This window comes from Montipora foliosa, chromosome 2 (assembly GCF_036669935.1).
Source record: "Montipora foliosa isolate CH-2021 chromosome 2, ASM3666993v2, whole genome shotgun sequence".
Taxonomy (NCBI): Eukaryota; Metazoa; Cnidaria; class Anthozoa; order Scleractinia; family Acroporidae; genus Montipora; species Montipora foliosa.
The window spans coordinates 61,452,303-61,475,475 of record NC_090870.1 but is presented as its reverse complement, the minus strand read 5'-3'; the positions used below and the strand labels follow the sequence as shown (position 1 = coordinate 61,475,475).

Here is a 23,173-nt window from a genome sequence, read left to right as displayed (position 1 = left end):
AAAGAAAAAAGTCGATTCAGGGAGGCACAAATATAATGATAAAACACAGGCAAACAAAGAGAACAACAAGAGGAAAAAAAAGAAGATGATGTCACTTCAGATAGACTGGAGTAAAGAGGAAGTATAAGTAAGATAATTAATCTGACGTAATGAGAGACTTTTCAAGGGAACACTTAAATTTGTAAAGCGAAGAATTTTTAAAGACGCCTCAATATTATTCCAAAGAACGGCCCCCTTGAAACGAAATCCAAAATTTACAAAAATCCAAAATTTACAATTTACATTTTTTTCGCTTCATCAAGAAATTATTACCAATCTTTATTTCCTTTCTCAGTAAAACACTCGCATAGCACTAATAAGTACTCGAGGTCTGTTCGTGAAGATACGAGTGAGGTATCCTGGAAAATCACAAGTGACCTGAGATAAACCGAGAGAAGTTACGATTGGCATCTACCAATCAGCTTTCGCGCCTGATAGGATATAAGAAAGCGAGGGAAATTTAACAATTTAGATGTCAGGTGAACGGTCACGAGCTATACCTTCAGTTGGCTTATTAACTTTGAAATTTCATCGAAGTTTTAGAAGGTAAGACTTCATTTATGACAGATGTTTTGCTCTTGTTGTCCTCAGTTTTGCGTCAAATCAAATTTCACTACACGATATTAATCGTTCAGTACTTCAACAAGTTTCGGCGCGAGGCTGGCATAATCCGTAACTGATTTTCTAAATGCTTCGTTGTTTCTCTTCTTTCAAGTCTGCTTGTCCGAAATTAAGTGGAATATTACGCAAAAACGAAAGTGCGCTGAACAGTTCCAATTAATTTCGCTTGTTTTTACTAGTATCTCCACGTATTCACGTTTCATTGTTCAGTTGATGGAACAGTCATATTTGAGTAATCACTCGTCAATGGAGAGGTATTTTGGAACAAACACCAGGTATTACTATTTTATCCTGCACTCTTTAGCAGGCTTATCGCAAGTGTTGCAAAGTTTTGATAACGAATGGAATGACAGGTTCAAAACAGTTGTAAATTAGGACATGCTGACTCGCCTATTTTTTCAATTCAAAATTTAAAAAAGCACAGAGAACACACAGCACCTTCAAGATGCAACTGCGTTAGTTTCGACTACAATCACCATTTTAAAGCACGAAACGCTGTTCATTTGCGGAAAATCACTATCATCAGTTAACTCTTGGAGGAAAAGTGAATGACAAACCTAATGACCGAAACGGAAGAACTTTGGCCGATATTGTCCCCGAAAAATGACGACTCATCGAATTATCCTGTCCATACGGATTAAATGATCGTTTTTCAATTACACACCGCAAAAGCTATTTCATCCGTGGAACAAATTCTTCGACAAGCTCTCTTTGTTTTCTCAGTCAGAAACGCATGCTAAACTGCAGAAGACCCGGGCACTTAATTGCTTATGCCGGAATAGAACATATTGTTGAGCGGTATAACTTCGGCCACTCGAAAAATTCCTATTCTCTTTTAGGACCCATTCATCAACAGATCACTGAAATAGATCCTATTCCCTTAGTGTCGATATTGTGCATAATATCAGCCCTGGCTAGGATAATGACAATGAGCAGTCTTTATGATTTGAAAACAAATTGGCGTTTTTCCTGGGAACCTTGACGAGACAAGTTAAAAAAAGATCAGAGCTATTTATCAGCACATAAGCAGCTTTAAATAAAATCAGTAGTTCAGATTTCAAGCGAAGGTTAAAAAGACAACATCGCTATAATAATGGCGTCTGATAATGACATCAGTTTTATTTTTATTTCCGCGAATTAGAGTGAATCTGACGAAAAGTATTTTAAAGCGAAGAGACTTTAATTAAAACGAGTGAATTATTGAAGACTTCATATACCGTGGAACGAAATTATAGAGGCCAAATATGACAACTGTGCATACAATGCAATGAGGTTCTCTTTGTCAAAACTTTGGAAAAATGTGTGCCAAATTTTCGGGAATCAGCATGGTGTAAACGGCCTTGATATGAAGCGTGAATAAAACGTAAGAGACGGGAAAAGTGTAAAAAGGTTGTTATTCTCAGTTATCGTGGTAAATTACGATAATAATCAACTATTTTCGTTTCGTTTCTTCGTCACTCACTTAATTACTGTGGAGATTGCCACGTTACGACTGCAGATATAGTGCTTATCTATCAGGAGATGGGGTTGATTGGTAACTTGTCACTTTTTACTGAAGCAGAATGCTCCGCCAGGCTGTGATTATTGCATTTAGACCCTCGCTGCTTCAGCGAGTTATTCCCCGAGCGCCGGTCCACTGGGCCATTCATGCTCAGTTCATGTATGGCATTCGCGCTTTCCGTCATCCCTCGTGATGTTGTTAGGATGAGGTCGCCACTTTGACTATTCGTCTGTAACATCGAGAATCACGATCAATAATCTTTTTCGAGAATGATCAATGCATTCAGTCTGAGCGACTTAAACAGTTGCAAAGGGAAAAAAGAGGTTTCCCTGCAACTACTCGTAGAGGCACTTGATAATATCGCGTTTTACTTCATACCTTGGTACCCGACTTCTGTTAGGTTTACACCTGTCCGTAGATGAGCTTCCTCCATCTAACAGGATCTCCAAATAGTTCATTACATAGTCCAACGATAAAGAGCGCCATCCGCTACCCTAAACAATGCTAACTGAGTTTACTGTGATTCACATGCCAGCCGGAACTGATCAGTGTGTGTGAATTTCTTGCCTCCTCCCTCTTCACGCTGGTTGTGAAGCTGCTGATTGTTCAGATACTTTGCAATCGTCGTTTTCGCAATCCAGGTAGTGAAGATTTAAGTTGTAACGTTTCCTGATCCCGATCCCAGATTTAATAATTCCCGAAGATGTTGCTGTGTATGATGGATAAAATACGAAGTTAACTGAATTAGTGCCAGCTAAGGCAAAAGTAAGTAAATAAATAATATGTGAAGTTGTCGACGCATGACAAAATTCGGGTCTTAAACGTACATTCATCTTATCAATTTTCCGCGGAGTCGCCCGGTCATATGCGGCTGTTTGTGTCAAGAACTGGTTTTGTCTTAAATGGCATCTGATACATCAAAGTTAGCTTTTTTCGGACAAATTTCGGGTCAGCAGTCTGTACGATATTGGTTGAGGAGCTGGCAGGGTCCTTTATTCGATGAGGGTGGAAATCTTGGACCAGCAAGTTACTTCGGTGCGTCCTTTGTCTACTGTCAGAATCACGATGGACTCTCCTCCTTTAGGCATTTGAAGGCGTCTTGCTTTTCCTTCATGTGACGAGGGGCTCTGGTAGGATGTCTTCAAAATGTTTGCCAACAGAGTCCGTTTGTCAAGCGTCAAGTTGTCAGATGCTGATTGGACCTGGGAGACAATTCCTGTGGCAGGGATTTACTAACCATGAGAAAAGTAACAACTTGCCTGAACATTCTCAATATTCTGCTTCTGTCTGTCTTTGGCGGTGTTAAAGACTAGCTGGCTGTTGGCCTTGATCTGCTCCTGTGTCTTATTGTTTATCGAAATAGAGGTGTTATACGTTGTGCTGTGTTCGCTGGCCTTCAGTTTTGCTTTAGTCTGATTCGTTCCCTCTGGAATCTCCCCGGACACCAGTTACTCCACTCTGTGTACGCCACGGTGGGAACTGGCCGTCGATCTTGCACATCTCCATAGACAACACAGTTCTTGATGCAAACATATTGTCGAGAGAAGTGCACCGTGAAAACATATTGTCAAGAGATCCACAACAAAATTTTAATTTTGGTCAAAAACGATGTTGTTTTGGAGAAGACAATAACTGAGAAGTGTAGCAAATTGTGAAACGCACGAGCAAATATCACAAACAAAAATAATCATCTTGCTAAAATTGATTTACTTTTGATTATGGTTTATAACAACAATTTGTTACCATTGGTCGGTCATGCAGCCCATTGGGACGTCGCCTTTTAGATGTGCAAATTAAATTATTAATTTTTGTGGTGTTTAAAGCGAAAAAATAGTGACCTCGGTCAAACTCCGACGGGATTTCAGCTACTCCGAAGAAACATCTGTACGCGGCGAGGAGTGACTTTCAACAAAAGAGACTTGGTTCTCTTTAATGCTTGGTTGGTAAGGAATTCACCTCCAACTGATTTGTGATATACTGTGTTAATTAGGTTAAATGTCATCGTATAAAGATTTTTATATTAGGATGCTAGCTTGCGATGACCGATTGACTATATCAACCCGATCGATAATATGGGAAATATCTGGAATTTTGAAGCTAGTGAGTTTTCATTGAAATATGTGAGTTTGATATTTTAAGGTATTTATGTAAGCGTGTACTGTTACGTTTTCAACATTGTTGCTACTCGCTCGCTTCACCCTTCGGAAAAAATGTAATCAGTACTGTATGAGAAATTTGTGTACCAGTATAGCCCAAGGTATGAACGTGTTGATTATATTTTTGTTTTATTTTGCGCATAATACCACGAAGAGTGTAATCTTAAATGACAAGGTAAAAGTAAGCTAATTTGAGGGGAGGGGTGATGCGTAACTTTTAAATATCTCCCGTTTGCGCGTTCAAGAGACGAACTATTCAAACTGCTTTTGGAATTGATCATTAAGAAAATGAAAAATGTATCGGGTTACAATAAAAATGCAGGATGTTTCAGAGTTATTATTTTTTTTGACAGATGTTAGTTGGATAGGTCACAGCCATAATTACTAGGTTGCCAAACCCAGTCGGAATCTCCGTTTTTCTATTTTTTCTCGTGTCGGGATGTCCTTTCTGTCACTCTCCTACTAAGTGGTGTCTTTTTGCACAGAATCTTCTGCGCGTATTTTGATGGGTTTTAGGGGATAGGGGAAATGTGTAGATGTCTCTGGTGGACACAGTAGAAATTTTTATTAACCTGCAATAGCGTCGAAGTCATTAAAACACAAATGGTGTTTTGGTGGATCTTTAAACAAAATATACCTTTATGAAGCTCAAGAATGGAACGTCAATTGGATAAACAAGTCAGGCAGTGAAAAATAAATATCTGGAAACTTAAGAGCGACGAGTAATGGCCTTCGACAACAATTTTTCGCCCGTTTAGCCGTAATCGAAGTGAGCTGTATTTCTAGTATTTTACCAAGTGTGGTGTTATGAACAAAACTGAAACCAAATGGAAAATTCTCTGGTAACTTATAGGTTCAACAAAGACAGAAAACAAATCGAACACCTTAATCGGATCTGTGATCTCTGTTGTCTGGCTATTTGTATTTATTTGTACTCAACTCTGCACAGTCTTCAGGTTAAAAAATAATCATGGACATGTCACAGCCAAGAATTATCTGAAAGAAGGCTTGTCGTCTATTTTGTGCTTCATTATTCAAGGAAAAGGTTCTTCAGGAAAGGCTTTGGTTCTGAAATTTATTTTGTGGCGTATGGTAATTTGACACGATTGGTTCACGCACTGAAATAAGAAGGGTGCTTGCCTCTAATAGGAAATGTGCTGTTTATTTCAATAAATTTTTCAGTGGAAAAGGTGGCCTTGATGAAGTCATCATGTTGTGTAATATTCGCATACGTGCGTTGAAATGTAATACGCGAGGAGACAAGAATTTTTTCTCTCTGACAAATGATTAATAGGTAGCCAAGTATTTAACCTCAGAAAAATATCTGTTTTGTCATTATAGTGTAAAATAAAGCTTATTTGGGAAGCCAACAATATTTCCTTAACTTTTGGTTAATCCAATTTATTGCTACGACTTTCTACCAGTGCGAAAACTATTTACATTACTCATGCTTTTTGCGAATTTTAATTTGAGTGTCATGAAATTACATCATTTGCCGGACATAGCCCCGTTATCACGAAGATGTTTCAACACTATATCGCTTTACTCTAACCCAAAAACATTCAGATAGTAAAAAAACTTCATATTTATTAACCATTTCTTTTGCTTTTGTGCTTGTCAGCATTGTGATTTGCGATAATTCGCAAGTCTGTTTTTGTATCTCATAGATGTTTAGATTTTCAATTACATGTCTGCTCAACCACATGGTTGTGTAAATAGTTCACCCTGAAGTCAAAATAGATACGTTTCTCAGGAACCCGACAAAGAACGCTTCCTGATCCGACAGATGAAATGTCAATAATCAGTTAAATATGACAACGAAATTAAAAAACCAAAACCGGAAGTTTCTTGGCTAAAAAGTACGTTGTTTTACTCTGAAAACGACGAACAACTAACATTCTTTCCCATAGTTCATTCAGTTGACAAAAGGTGATCACGCGCACCTTTATGGTTGCCTAGCACGTGATCAATTTTTATCCTTTTGACAGAACATCATGACCTTTCTATGGAGGTATATCTATGACAAACTCAATGGTTAGTATTTGAAATAAAATCCTCCAAATCATAAAGCTGAATGGCAACAAGCCGATTCAGCAAATGGCCATCACGGAAAGAGGCATAACGCAAAAAGGCATAACGCAAATATCCATAATGCAAACAGCCATAACGCAAATAGCCATAACGCAGAGGCATAACGCAGAAACGAATAGTGCAGAAAAAAATAACACAAAAGGCATATCGCAAAATAGCCATAACGCAGAGGCATAACACAGAGGCCCTTTGAAGAATGGAGACTAGCTGCGTACTCCGGAAATAATTTAAGCTCTAAAAAAACGTCAATCGATTGTTCAAGGGAAAGGACATATAATCGCTATCGAACTTTTTCTTCCTGTTTAAGTTATGCCTCTTTGCGTTATGGCTCGTTATGCCTCTCTGCGTTATGCCTCTTTCTGTGATGGCCATTTGCAGAATTGGCTTGTTGGAATTCAGCTTTCGATTAATGCATTCATGATTTGGACGATTTTATTTCAAATAATGATCATTGAATTTTGTCATAGATATACCTCCATATTTTCCCTTGATTTATAAAAGTCAAAGACTGCAGACATTTTCGTGTTTTTACGATCCATTGTCATTAATCTTTGGATGACAATCCGATTCAGAGAACTTTATATATATTTTTCTTCGTCTGTATTTTGTCTTGTCTTTTTGGTGCAAACGTAAAGCCAAAAAATGTTTTCACCTGGCATCAGATAAGACTGAAAAGAAGAGGAATTATGAAGCGGAAACAACATCTTCAGTCCTTCCTTAGTGTGTGCAATAAATGTTTGCTTAGTGCAACTACACGACATGCATGACATGCATGACATGCAGGAAAACGTCCGTCAGAGCAATTTACAGTTAGGTTTTTTGCAGACTACTTATTTAAAGAAGAAACGAGTGAATTCTACTCAAAGAGCACGTTTTTTAACCTTTAAACTGAAATAATTACGAAAGCTTAAAAAACTAAAAGACCTCAAAATGGGAAAGAACATTACAAAATAATTAAACGTGTGAACGAGTGAGCCAAAGGGCCTCTGCTGGCACGACATCTGGGTGACCCCTCAAATGGTCTAAATGACCCCTTACTTGAAAAAATTAACTGGCACGCTGAATTTCAAAACCACCCAATTCAGTGCCTTCTGTTTTTGTGTAAGCCGTACCACAGGCAACCCAGTGTACGATTCATGGACCGTCTAGTTCTGATTGAGACTCCCGATGAGGGTTAAATTTTGAACATGAATGTAGTCTCCGACTTGAAAAAAGCTCGTATGCAACTTCGTATGAACAACTTCGTCGCTGCCTACAGCAACAAGGCATAGGCGCTGTTTTCAAGTCGAAGACTATATTAAGATCACATCTAGTACAACCGAAAGACGCTGTCGAGCCAACTAAACAAGATGGCGTGGTTTACAGGGTGCCCTGTGAATGAGGTAAAGTCTACATCGGCGAGACTGGAACCTATGCAAGATAGAATCAAAGAACATGAGCGAGACATCCGACTTGCCCGTACCCAGACCTCCGCCGTTTCAGAACACGCTAACAACACCGGACACAACCTGCTTTGGAACGAAGTAAAGTTTACTGATCGTGATCCTCATTGGTAGACACGCAGGGTCAAAGAGGCGATTCACATAAGACTTCACCCTAACAACATCGACAGGGATAGTGGAATAGAAATTCCGGAAGCATGGATGCCCACGATCAAGAAACGCAACAACAGGAGAACCGTACGACAGCGGACCGCCAAAGGTACAACACACCGAAAGAACGAGGATCGAAATGCACCAATCACAGTTGCTGAAAACCAACCAATCAGAGCGGAGCATCCTGCCTAAAAGGTGACGCGTAACCAGTCGACCTCATCTTCTGATGAACACTAGCAGTATGCAGTCGAAACGTCGCGATCTGCATCACAAGTGACCACATCGTGAGACAAATAATAATACTTTATTATTAAAAAAGAACCTGTTCAAGTTTTGATAACTCTAGTTGGCTAGGGATAGATCTGGATTGAAAGCAGAGGCCTAAACATTCTCGCCCCCAGAGGCCGTGATTCTTTCGGAATAACGACCTCTGGCTGGTTCCGAAGCAGAAGGTCCGCGAATCACTAACATCCGGCTCGTCTGCGCAATCTCAGAAATTTGAAACAATTAATAGATAGCTGTCAATGCTTATCATAATAGACCCCCACAGTGACTGCGCGTATTTCGGAACAGGCCAGAGGTCTTTACTCTTGGTGCTAACCTAAAGAATCACCGCGCCTCTTGGGAGGGGAATGAGGCTTAAGTACAGAACAGGACGCAGATGTTCGCTGTCATAATTATTATTATTGCTTACTAGAAGTGATCAAGGATTAGTTAGGTGGTTTCATTTGAAAGTAGTTGTATATTTTGGGAAGAATCGGTTTGTACCCTTTTCTAGCATTTGTTCAGTAATGAAGGTATCACACCATGAGTATTTTGACGGTTATCTTGTTGCTAATAATTTTATTAAACTATTATGGGATACATATATTACAATGCAATATCAGTTTTTGTGGGATATCGGTAGTCTTTCTTATTGGTGGATAGCCAAACAGTGTGACTCCCCAGCTTGTCCGGAAACGGTCACCCATCCGGGTATTAACCCCGTCGATCTAACAGGACTTGACTTCTCGTGGGCACCAATATCACATAAGATTGAGGTTATTTGTGCCAGAACAAGATGGCGTCCAAACGCTGAAATCGTATGGCATCAACGTCGGTACCCGAGGGACATCCCGCTAGATTGGCACGATTAGAATGCGTTCTCCTTCGTTGAACGCAATTCAGTACTTATTTTCAAAGCAATGCAATAGCTCCATATACGGTCCACAGATAGTTTTTAAGAACTAAATACTTTGATTACCAAATTAAACTTCAGATATTTGATAACGACACAAAAATGTTCGAATGAATAAATGAATAACTTTATTTCAGTGTCAATCTTCTTTTGGTATAGATGTTAGACTTCCTAGCATTTAAGACTAACTTTTTACCAGTTACTCATTCGTGAATCATAATTCAGTATTGACATGATGCTCATGGCATTGGTAGCATACAAAAGATTTGTGTTATCAGCGAATAAGTAACAATTTAGTTTTTTGCAGAAGATCGGTAAATATCGTTATTAACATACAAAAGAAATAGTAATAAAGGGACTATTAGGGAGCCCTCAAAAACACCACTGTCCACAGGAAGTAGTAACTTTTGAAGAGGTCGCTGAGCCAATTGGAGTTAATTGAACATGGTCAGCAAGATAAAAGTGAAACCAATCATTGAAAATGACTCTAATTCTATAATGTAATAATTATTGCAATCAAAATATAATGATCAACAGGCTTTTTTAAGTCTATAAAGATGCAACACATGAAAATTTACTTTTCAAAGTTAGATTGGATCTGATTTACTATGTCAATTAGTGCGCGTTCAGTGAATGGTATAGAGCTTCATGTTTTTCCGGAAAAAAGATTAATTAATTTATCTACGATACATTACTTTTTCAAACATTCTGGTGAAAACGGAAAGAAGTGAGATAGGCAGGTAATTATTAGGGTCAGTCTCGTCCTCACTCTTATAAATTGGTATAACTTTGGCATGCTTCAGCTTGGATGGATGGACACCATTAGTTATGGAAAAATTGGAAATATTACATGATAAAAGTTTTTGAGATAACGTTACGTGCATATTTCAGCAAACGAGTAGTACTAAGTTTGACCTGTGCGTTGCTTTTTGCTTTCAGAGCTGTTTTCTATTAAAATGTCTTCAAGGCCGTTATGGATCCTTCTTATTACGCTGGTTTTCCTATCAGAAAATAGCGTAAACACTTTTCATTTCTTCAAACGCTCTCCAAATCAGGTTGCAAAGACAACGTGGAAACAGCCTTCATACACGGATTCATGGGTTAGTGAAAATTTAGAGCCTTAAACTCAGTTCCTGTATTCATGTGCATGTTCTGAAGTTTCTCAAAAACGAACAAGAGCAAGGGTGTTTGAACGGTGAAGAAACACATATTTAATATTTCTCTTTTAAACCTTACTACTCGCGGGTATTACCTTTGTTTAGTAGGTATGCTTCTCTTGCTTTTGGCGCACATTATCTCCATGGGAATAAACGAGTTCCAAATGTGAAGTTAGTGAGGAAACGTAAGATTGTGGTAAGTTAATAGAAGTGGTTTAAAGGATAAGCGACAGTAATCGAAGGATCAGGACAGTCATTATGGAGGGAAACTGGTACATTGACAACTGCTTACAACAGTTTAATAACGATACATTCTACAAAACTTTCGCGACATCTATATCATTGATGACATCCAAAAACAAGTCATTGTATCCACTGAAGACAAGCTTCAGTCACAACCAAATGACAACGGCACCAGACGCTTTATAATGATAAAATCCAATTTTAGTTAACTCCGACATGTTTAAATAAACTGGGAGACCCGGACGACCCACAGTTCTCAAATTTGTGTGCCATCCTCGCAAACCCCTAGTCCATTACACACATTCATGTATCAGACGGCAACGCATTATCCCAGCAAACTTCCTCATTTGGGATAATGCAAGAAAAACTGCTTTTCTTTTTTCACTAGCGACGGAGTCGGAGTTGGAGTCGGAGTCGTAAGAGCGCTTATGACCAAGTGAAAATCAAAGATCGTAGTCGTAAGCGGAGTCATAAACTCGACGGAATCGGAGTCGAAAGAATCACAACGTCACCATTTTCTTCTGACTCCGCTTATGATTCCGTCACTTACGATCCAGTGAAAACTAGATTGTCGAAGTAGGAAGCAGAAGCGGAAGAACCAACCAATCACAATTCTTGCAATCGAGCATTGTGATTGATTTATTCTTCCACGTTTGTCTGCAGGAATTATTATTTTTCAATAAAGATGTACAACTTATGTGACTTGTACATCAAATCTACTGGAAAACATCAAGTTGTTACATTCATTGTGCCACCAATACAAAGCTGACAAAACGTGCTATTTCCTTTACCTTAGCACTCAGATTTCGCTGCACCGATTTGCTCCACCGACAAGGAGACCGTTCACCCTCCGGACCAATCAACTAAGCGTGGTTAAAGTCAGTATTTCCTCAAACAAGAAGTAAGACTTGTACACAACATGACACGAAACGGAGCTCTTTCACCCAGACACTTATGATGCAGTCGAAAAGCCAGAACACGTTTCCTTTGTTATTATACATCCAGCTGTTCGATCTATTTCACGCACTTCAGCATTTTCACATCACTATCGTCAAACTACACAATTTTCGACAAATGACAACCATGGTAACAGCTAGTCTACAGACATCTACATGGCTGACGGACAAACTATTTACACATTCCACTCTACAAGAAAAACAAAACGTATCATTCGTTACATGACTGTAGTTCCAAAAACGTTATTTATATGATGCAGTCGTTGTCGCAAACAATACATATCTTGGAGAGAGAAAAGAGGACGGCTTAAAGACCGTTGTAACAAACACCTTAGACCAGTCGACAAAGCCTGCCAACGTCTCCAAGCCTACCACAGTCTTAAAACACCTCCTCACCAATGATCACATCGCTTATAACATTTCACCTGTTCCCTTCAAACTCATTCATTCCAGTAGAGATAGTGGGCGCAAAGCAAGATAAGCATCGTATTGCTTCAACTAAAAGAAATCAGTACCCTTGCACTTTTAGGTTGAAATATAAAAGATCACTGAACCCCACATTTTACCATTTCCAAACGATTAGGGACAAAAAATAATTTACCAAGATATCAAAGTTTTTTATAGGAATGTATCTTGTTAAGGGCGTATAATTTTTAGTAATTTAGCAGGCTGCTATTGACTTTAAAACTCCTAACGGAGTGCTTATGCCTGACTCCCTTGGAGTAAATTTCAAGCGTTTTTTCTTGTCTCACACGATTTTCTTTTGTTTCTTTTCAAGTGTTCAAAAGCTTGTGATCTTCACATCTGCCGAGCGGTGGATACTAAAGGCAAATTTGATTACACGTATACCGACTGTGATTGCGGAGTGGATTGTTATTGTTTGTACAGCGAGACGCGCTACAATACACATTTATACAGATGTATGCCAATATGAACACGTGCGCTGGGGCCACCAACGGAATAAACAGTCGTTCTTTTCTCTATTGTTGTTTGTTAGGATTGTGCCTAAACGGGTTGATGGTCATTATTGTAAGGATGCTTTCTGTAATATCGTCTTTTCACTGTTACTGTTTGAAATGAATCACTTCGGTTAAATAATGTTAGGTCATTTTTGCCTTGTGTGAATAAAGTTGACGAGTTGATCCGTCTAATGAAACAGTCTCTCGAAATTGTTGAAACTGGCTTGAACCACCATAAACCTGCACGGCAGACAGTCTTCTTATCTGGTGTAGTCTTTATCTATTATTTCGGGTAATATCTTCAGCTACGCGCAGGCGAGGCACTTTGAATGCCAAGCATTTGATGATTGCATGTAAACAAATTCACATCCACATAACTGATTGGTTAGAGTTACTCTTCCAAAAGCTATGGTTAGTATCAAATCAGCTCCACTATCACTTATTCAAACGCCAGGCCTGTAACCGCCGACAAGGCCCGTTATTCAGTTAGTCAGAGTTGACGGTAAGCTGGCCCACTACCCATCCAGTGTTTTTTTTTGGTTTAGACGTCGGGCTGGCTTTGCTTCACCAGCCCAGAGTTCACCAAACCGCTATAAAAGGGTCACCGTCGAGGTCAGCATTTACGGTTGTTCGACGTCCCCACAAGGTTAAGGGCTATGCCGTGTTTGTTCATTTGTTCATGGACGAGAGAACGAAAGTGAGGATCTCGCCCAAAAAGACTGAATGGGCGTCCTAAGGGCTTTGGTAATCACACAGTTAAGTTTTCATATGTATCAGTAGTATAGGAGTTGGGGGTACGAGCACATTTTTGCAAAAATGTTCTCATACCAACCCAACTCCTATACTACTTTCCATTTAATGGCTACCAATTATTGATCTCGTATTTATGATCTCATATTTTTGAAAATCTATATGTTTTTAAAATAATATTTCATATGATAGTATAATGATAATAGTATAATGAGTTGTAAAGAATTTCATGAAGAACTTTCACATTTTGAAGAAATATTTTGTCCATTTTGTAATAAGCAAATCTCGAAACATACGAAAGAAATTGAGCAATGCTGCAGTCAACCTGATATAGTGAATGATAACAATATGCTAGTTTGTAAAAAATGTGGGACAGTTAATGGCTATAAACCACTTATAGAATTTGTTGATTTTCACTCAAATAAGCATAGATTTCATCATAAAAGTGTTTACCAAAGAAAATATCATATAGAAAACATAATGAATAACATAGCTGTGAAAAATAATTTTCAAATAACAGTTAAAAACAAAGACAAAATAATGAGGATTTTTGATGAAATTGGTAAGGTTGTAAAATCTGTGAATATAGACAGAAAGCGTATGATTAACATAAATTTCATTTTGAAACAAATATTTAAAATGCTTGATCTTCCTTATGAAAAGGTCAAGACATCAAAGTCTAAAAAGACACTTGAAAGTTATAAACGATATTGGCAAGACATCCGAGCATTATCATTCGATAAAATAAATGTGATAGTTAAGGAATGAATTTGTCATTGTATTTTGCGTAGAATTTGTCAACACTAGGACAAACATCAGTTACAAAATCATCTACATTTTTTAATTCTGCGTGAAACGATGGTTGAAAATCACCGCTTTTCAACATGTCTTTTATTGAATTCAATAGATGTTGATAACTTTGGTATGCGTATGTGCAATTTTGTATTTTAAGATCCAGTGATTGGAAATCCATGTAAGACTTGATTAACAAAGCACAAGTGCTTATTGCTACAAGAGCTATACCTCCTGTCACCACAGCCGAAACCAAACCACCTGCTCCAGTTAGAACAGAAATACTATTACCTATCAATTTAAATCTTTTGAACCGTTTTACAGCCTGCTTAAAAGCCCAGCATTTTCTGTGATATGTTTTATAATAGCTCTTTAGTTCATCAACCTGATCTTCAGTCAGTGAATCTGAAATATGATTCCAGTCAAATATTTTTTTTCGTTTGTCAGTCATAATTATAGTTTAGATTGTTAATCGCCTGCATAGACAATACAGTATACCACTGACTTGACCACAAAAAGGTGATCTTTTAATCAGTTTAGTTGTGTATTTTTCTGAAATAGCATAAGTGTAACCTCTACCGAGCTTATGGTGGCCATAAAACCTCCCGGAAGCATCATGTAATACACTATGTGAATTTAATATATTAATCCAACCGAAGATCTTTTCAAGTAACCATGTTAGACAGCCACTACCTAGTCCAAGAAGACCTATTTCACCATTATTGAGTTCAAGAATCTTATTTATAGATATATCTCTTTCGAGATGATAAAAATGCAGGTATCTATAAACAAGTGCTGATTTTAATATTTTATCGTCAATGTTTGGATGTTTTTCCTTTGTTTTTTCAAAATTGTATGTCACATATTCAAGCAATAAATTGATATGCATATATATTTACGTTATATTATACCTTTGCATTAAGACAGTATGATGGTCTAATATTGTTTTTTCAACGTATAATGCCATATTATTTTAACGACCAAAAGACTTATGTGAAATTATGAAATGAAATTTTCTTGAGTCTGCAGTGCCTGAATATGTAATTTTTAATTTTCGGATATTCGAGAAAAGTCTGTTAATGTTTACAGCGATGCTTCTTTTTGAAGAAAAATTGAGATTATGAACAGATGTATTTGTTGTTTCTATTGTCAGCCTATGATTGCTTGAAAGGGGATATAATTTGGCAGTAATCAAAGTTACAGCTGCGATGTACATATCTGTTGGCATTGCTACATACCCTCCAATGAGTGTAAAAATACATTCAGTAGCAACTGAAGCTCTTGATGTTTCTCCCCATAAATAAGATACAAGATTTGTGTTAAAAAGGTACGACAGATTGACTGCATCCGTGTCATTGACAGGTGATGGTAAACCTGTTATTCGATGTGTGTTCACATTCACAGGAACATGCAATTGAAATTCATTATTCGCAACCTCATAAGCTTTTTCGTAATCATATATCGTGAAATCGAGATCGTTTTTTGCTTCACCTTTGATGCCATAAATCACAACGTATAAAGGTAACAGACAAGGACTAAGGTTGTCATAAACAGATTGAACATTAACATACAACCTTCTTTGGATTTGTTTAGAAGTACCATCAGGACTCAAATTCAATATACTGCTAAAATATTTGTAATCGGAATTTATTCTTATTGTGTTGTAATTGTCGATGTTCATGTTCAGTCTTTCAAATTGTATGTTGAATCTGTTGAACTCTGTGTCATGTCTACCATCTTTTTCGAAATAGACTTCAACACACACTGTATAATTGTCACTGAAATCATCACGTATCATTTTAAACAAATTGAAATCAAACCTTCCTTTGAACAGACTGGATCCGTCATTAGTTTTTTGAACTTTCATAGTAAATGCCTTCTTGTTCGTTTTATGAGGCGAGTCATTATAGGTGATTAAATTAACATCCTGAATACCGAAATCTTCTGTAAATTCTCCATCATCCATTGCATAGGCTAAGACGTTTTTACGGTTTTCGTGTGTGCTTATATGACTCTCCGCTATTTTTTGGTCTGTATATTTGTTATTTTCGGTACTTATAGTTGAAAAAGCATCATTCACTTGCTTCAAAGTTATAGCATCTTGATTATGTGTGGCGTTTCCGAGATTTATTATTCGTTGATTGTTCATGTCTAGATTGGAAGTCATTGTATTACTGCCGTCTCGTAAAACGACTTGATTTATATCTGGCTTTTTGCCTGTTTCATCATCGACATATTTTTTAATTGCTGCATCACCTTCGTCTGTAGGAGGATCGACATTAGTTATTTTGTTGAACGACATATTTAAATGGCCTGACATATCTTGTGAACCATCTCGTAATAAAACCTGATTGACATTTGGTTTGGCGACTAATGCAGTATCAATGTATCCTTTATTTACAACATCAGTCGAATTTGAACCGTTACTAACTTTTGTTATTTTATTGTCACCAAAGTCAAAATCACCAGTCAAAGAAACGCTTCCATCTCTTTTCACATAATCAGACAAATCTATGTTGTTAACATGTGTTTCGAAATATCGTTTATTCACAACATCAGTTTCACTAATGGGATTTGCGACATTGATTATTTGTTTATTGTTCATATCCAAATTGCCTGTCATTTTAGCTGAACCGTCTAATCGAAGTCCATCCAAAAATAATCGGTCAACGTAACCTTTTCCTGTGGCATCATTTACACCTGTTGGATCAGCAAGATTCTTTATTTTTTTGTTTGACATGTCGAGATCTCCAGTCATCTCCTGTGTACCATCTCGTAACACAACCTGATTGACATTTGATTTGGCGGCTAGTGCAGTATCAATGTAACCTTTATTCACTAAATCAGTTGATTGTGCACCATTGCCAACCTTTGTAATTTTATTGTCACCAAAGTCAAAATCACCAGTCAAAGAAACGCTTCCATCTCTTTTCACATAATCAGACAAATCTATGTTGTTGACATGTGTTTCAAGGTCTTGCTTGTTTACAACATCAGTTTTATTCACGGGATTTGCGACATTAACAATACGTTTATTTTTGATATCGATTGTTTGACCAGATTTTGCAACAAATCTGCTTCGAACCTCTTGGAGGGTCGTCAATTGATCTTCGTATGTGTTAGGTCTCGTGTTGTAAAAAGTTTTGTATTGACAGTCAATAGCATAATCGGTATTTCCAGTCTTTAAAAAATTTCGTGTGAACCAATTCATATTGACGGCGTCTTTGCTGTTTGTGCGTGGATCTGCTAAATTTTCAACAGTGTTATTTCCCATCTGCAAATTAGAAGACATTGGTTGTGTTCCGTCCAACAAAAGAACTTGTTTTTTTCACAACCACATCATTGTTGTCTGTTCCTTCGGCTGTATTTGTTATTTTTTGATTTTTCATGTCAATAGGATTTTGGACTTCGATTTTGCCATCGTCGACATTTAAATCCATGTAATATGTATGCAAATGCAGGCTTGAAACAGCATCCGATTGGCCATGCCTTGCCGGTGCTATATTTTCAACACGTCTGTTATCCATATTGAGGGCTCCAGTCATTGCATTGCTTCTATCCAATTTTAATGTCTTTGAAACCTCTGAATCAACATAACTCTTGGTGGTTGCATCGTCATTCGTTTGCGGTGAAGCTACATTTCTCAATTTTTTATTTTGAATATCATAATCACCATCATCAGTAAGTTGAAAACCGACATCGGGTAATCCTTTTACTGTTTCAATAATTTTGTCATGCAATGTTGTTTCTTCAGGTAATTTGCCATTAGAGTAGCTCATATATACATGGGTTATATAATCGATTGAAATTCGTCTTTACTTGTTTCTTTGGTTTGTCAATATATATAAAACCAAAAGGGTCTCTAGTTGCTTTCTCGTATAATTTTTTTGAGACATTGTTTTCACGACATATGAGACTTTTTTCATTAGTACTCGGGAAATCATAAATGGCAAAATGTGAGCAGTTTAATCTAATATCTTTTGGTGTCTTATAGTAGCTTTGACTCAAATATATGACACAGCAGTTTTTATGTCTCCCCTGAATAAAATAGTCAACTAATGGCTTTTGGTTTCTATCACATACAAAATCGTCAAATATTACCAATTTCTGGTTTCCACTACCAAGATCGTTTACAGGAATGATTTCATCATTGCTTGCTTCAATAACATCATAACCAGCTTCATCACTCATTGGTTCGAACTCATCCATGAGATCCTGATACTTTGACTGCTCTAAGTTTTTTGCATAAAGGTATATTTTATCAAAGTACAATAAATTGTAAATCATATGCATCAGTGTATTTGTTTTTCCCGAACCAGAAGGTCCGCAAATCAGCATTCGGAAGCATCGATCAGGCATGAAATCATGTATTTGTTTGAAATTGGATGTGACTTTATCGTCTGTATCATAATTCGGTATTTTCATTTTTATATTATATTGGTATATTATTTAAATAACATGGTGTTTAACATGGTGTTCAACATGGTGTTCAACACGGTGTAAAACGCTATTTTTTATATATAATTTCCATTTTTATGTAACGTAACAATATAACAATAAATGAGTTTACTTAAGTGGAAAGAACTCGCAAAGAGTAAATCTGATTTAGGGGACAAGATCAATTATGTCCGTAATGCAATTAAAAAGCATGATATTGATCAGCAGACCAGTCAACAGGGATTTTCAAAAGTATTTAAACCAATTACAAGTAAATTAGATGATGTTATTGATAGTAATCAGGTTTTAAGGTTGCCAAGGAAAAAACGGCCACTGAAGAAAGAAGAAGTTCCTGATTACGGCATTGATATAGAGGATGAAGTTCCAGATATGAATCTTGGTGAATTATTTGAACAACCTGTTTCACCACAGCAAGAAAAACAACTGGTGCCAAAACCGCCAACATATGAAGAATCTTTACAAGATCTTCTGGAAGGAAAAAAAGAGATTCATGTTGATCCTAAGTACTTTCCTGAAGAACCAGAATTACCACCAGAATATGATGACGACAATGATATCGATTATGGAATAGATGAAGAAGATATGGATGATGAGATATTAGGTGATCTTGGTCTTCAAAATTATGATTCTGTTGAAAAGGTGATGAATCAAAAAGAAATGACTCAACGAAAGAACAAAAAATATCTCAATAAGATTGTCAATGATGCTAAATTTAAAAGAAATCAATTGAAAGCCTACAAAGGAAACGTTACAAAGCAATACAAAAGTGGGAATATAACGGAAGCTGATAGGCAAGAGGAAAACAAAAGAGTGGATCGTGCTATGAGAACTCTGAATGAATACATAAAACATTATCAAAATAAAATCGAAACAAAAAACAAAAAGGAAAAAACAAAAAGGTGGTAATGTTATATTTTTCAACAAACCGAAAGAACTTATAAAAAAATTGGATTTAATTGTTGGTGAGATATTGACTGGTAATACAAGCATTGACATGGGAAATATGGGTGTTTCTATATTGGACACATTATTAAAAATGTCGACAATCAACAAATCACAATATGGTAAATTGTACAAACAATATTTCAAAATATAATGTAACTTTATTATATAATGCAACGTGAGATAGTATTGTCATCGTATTCTGTGAAAGATCAAGGGAATAATAAACCAGAAGATTTTACAACAAATTTCACCAGACCTATAATTTTAGACAACAACAAGCAATATGTCATTGGTCTGAATCGAGTTATTAACATGTCATTCACTTGGTTCAATGTTAATGCTGGATACAAAAATCAATTGATTAAATACAGCTCAGATAATGGTTCAACTTTTAAAAACATTTCACTTCCAGCCGGTGTGTGGAATTATACAGATTTCAACACATACATAAAAAATCTGACAAAAATCAGTAAAAAAACCGGTGATAAAACTGTTGATACGTATCCGATAACTCTTGTATTTAATGACACAACATTCAGGGTCACGATTATATTAGCCAATGATTACCAACTTGATTTAAGAGCGAGTAATTTTAATGACCTAATAGGTTTTGACAAAAAGATATTAGCAAGTGGAACGCATATTGGATCAAGAGTGCCAAATCTCAGTCAAGACACAGAAATAATCAATATTCATTGTGATTTAATTAACAAATCGCTTGTAGACGGCAAAGAAACAGACATCATTTATTCATTCTCAACCAGTGTACTGAAACCAAGTTACTCCTTCACCCTCGAACCACTACGAGTTACATTTAATCCAGTTAATAAAATTACAATTTCACCAATCAGAATCCGGATAACCGATGGAAAAAAAAGATTACTGGATCTAAATGGAGCGGATACATCTTTTTCACTGATTTTGAAAAGCATAGAATAATATAACATAAAAGTATAAATGAAACCGTATGAATTCAAGAGGTTTTATCATCCAAAACTTGGTAGATTTGTTTTTCAACACAAAGGGTCTGGACTTATCGTTGATAATATTTTTAAACCGTTAAAGAGTGTGGCATCATCTGTTTTCAAGAAATTTGCTAAGCCAATAGCAAAAAAGGCATTAGAATCGGGGGTCTCCCATGCAGGTGATAAAATCGGTAAGGCGGCGGCAGAAAAGTCAGGAGACCTAATAATGAAAAAATTGGCAAATTTGAGAAAAGGAGCAACAACACAAAGGGCAATTGTTCCATCCTCACCCATTAAACAGAAAGATGAAAGTACTGATATGATCCTCAATAGATTGATATCAGGATCTGGAAGAAGGCGTAGAGTCTTCAAATAAATAACATGATAGCAAAATTATATAATATAATAGTATAAATGGCTTTTAGAAGAAGCGAATTTTTACAAAGAAATGAGTTGGTGCGTTTCCAACTTGATGATGTAATTAGAGTCCCAGCCAATGGTCAACATCAGGAGAAAAATGGATATACATTTACAATCAATGATCGATCGAGTTTTTACGATTGGTACAATGCTTATTTCGAGGTTCAGTCTCAGGTACAAAAACTGGCTGACGGTACAGCTTATGGTGCAGATCGTACAACAGTCATTAATGGATCTCATTCATTGATTGGTCATATGATGATAAAAAGCGCTGGTAAAATTGTGTACGGCACGGACAATCTTCATAAGGTTGTTTTTGTAAAAAACCTGCTAGAATATAGTGACGATTTTAGTCGCTCAGTAGCAAAGAACAGTCTTTGGTATTTAGATACAAGTCATTTGATAGCAAATGCCAATCAGAATGCAGGATTTGAGGCTAGACGGCTTTTAACAACCGGGAATTCTGATGTCAATAGAATCATACCTCTCAATCGTTACAGTTTTTTCGAAGAGTTGGAGGGTAAGATGTTGGTACCAATGCAGCTTGAATTTACTTTGAAGCTACCGGATGATAGAGAACTACTTCAAAAACTTGATGCAGTTGATGATGGAAGGGTTGTCATTGACAGATTTCTACTATGGGTTCCAAAACTGACTCCAAAGGACAGTCTGTATGACAAGTTCGTCGGTTCTTTTTTGAAACAGGACAAATGGACGTATCTGAGAGAAATGTATCAAATGTCAAGTCCGAGGAATGGTAGTGGATTCTTCCAGATTTCTTCTAGTATTGACAATGTCAAAGCAATTTTTGTATACCTACAACGAGCTAAAACAAGGAATTCGGCGGCAAATCCATATGAATTTGATACATTTAATATAAATGCCGATCGTGCAAATGGTAGTTATTTGACAACATGTCGTCTACAATATGGTAATGGTGTCTTTTATCCCGAAGCTGAATATGATTCTGAAAGCAAAGTAAGAATCTTCAACGATTTGATGTCTTATGCAATGAGGAAAAATGATTACAACACTGGCACACAACTCAACCTAGCGAATTATAACTCTCTCTATCCACTGATCTATTTCGATCTATCATATCAGGCAGAGAAAGTGACAAGAGATCGCAAACAGTTGATTTTTAGGTACAAACTCAATGCTAATAGTGCTGGCGACAGTGCTTTCAGCGTACATGCTATCGTTTTATATGAAGAAACAGTCGTAATTGACAAGATCGGAAATGAACTGGTTATAGTGTAAAAAAGTCGATAACACCAACTATAGGACATTTTTCACATATGTTTTGTGAACCATGAATTTATATAACATATATTATATACAGTAAATGACTGAACTTTTTGAAATCAATGTGAGACTTTCAGAAAATCAAAAAAAGAATCTGAGTAATGCTTACCATAAAAGGGAAACAATTGTTCTAAGACTAACAAATGATTCTCTTAATGGAAACGACACTCTTTATGTTCCAGCAATGGTAAAAAAAAGATTACAAAAAAATCGCAAATTGAACAAAGGAATGGATATAAAACTCGCCAAGACGAATATCAGGAAACAAGTTGGTGGAAGTCTTTTGAGTACCGTATTGTCACTTGGAATGAGAGCTCTTCCAACTATTGGTAAAACCCTTGGGTTGAGTGCTCTTGGTGGTTTAGCAGAAGCCGGAGCTAAAAAATTGATTGGATCCGGTCAACAGACTGGTGGTTTCCTTATACCCCAAGATAAAATTAATAAGCTGATAGAATATAAACATCTTTTATCGACGAAACAAAAACAGGATATATTAAATGCCCTTCAATCGGGTTCAGGTGTTCGTATAAAACCGTCCAAAACACAATCAGGTGGATTTTTAGGCACTCTGTTAGCTAGCATTGGAATTCCTTTGGCTTTGGATCTTGTTAAAAAGATGACTGGAAAAGGAGCACCGAGGATAGGTATACCACCTTGGTTTAAAAATGGTACAGGAGCACCTAGAATGGGAATGACCCCTCCACTTTATAGTTATCCGCCATATGTGACTGGTAATGGTAAAAAAAAAAAAAACCTCGGCCAAAAAAGGAAAAGGACTGCTGTTAGGGAAAAACTCGCCTTTTCGAAACATTCCAATCATAGGAGACATATTGTGAAACCAAAATTTCACAAAAACACCCCTTTGAGCAACCATGATCTAATAAAATGGTGTAAATATTTGAATATACCAATCAATGATGTACTGTCAAGAGACGAAAATGTTCCACATAACCATAAACAGGCGTTATTTATCTACAATCTAGAACCAGCTTATATGAGCGGAAGTCATTGGGTTGCAACATATGTCAAAGACAATGTGATAA

General features: G+C 36.8%; 1 protein-coding gene and 1 long non-coding RNA gene across 11 annotated transcripts in view; one reads left to right on the top strand and one right to left on the bottom strand.

Moving 5' to 3' along the window:
• Nucleotides 1–449: 449 nt before the first annotated feature.
• LOC137991046 (uncharacterized) lies at nucleotides 450–12,697 on the top strand. Its single transcript, XR_011121605.1, has 3 exons — nucleotides 450–585; nucleotides 10,120–10,280; nucleotides 12,315–12,697. It is a non-coding gene; the product is annotated as an uncharacterized lncRNA (long non-coding RNA).
• Nucleotides 12,698–13,948: 1,251 nt separating this feature from the next.
• LOC137984583 (homeobox-like protein HDP1) overlaps nucleotides 13,949–23,173 on the bottom strand; it is a 19,976-nt gene continuing 10,751 nt past the window's right edge. For 8 of the 10 annotated variants that reach the window (XM_068831776.1, XM_068831769.1, XM_068831799.1 and 5 more), the window contains one exon: nucleotides 13,949–18,963. In XM_068831776.1, coding sequence (XP_068687877.1) covers nucleotides 15,011–17,329 — 2,319 coding nt within the window. In that variant the 5' untranslated portion in view covers nucleotides 17,330–18,963 and the 3' untranslated portion in view covers nucleotides 13,949–15,010. Of the gene's footprint in view, nucleotides 18,964–22,883 lie in introns of those variants that run through there. The other 2 variants (XM_068831810.1, XR_011119127.1) reach the window with 2 other exon arrangements.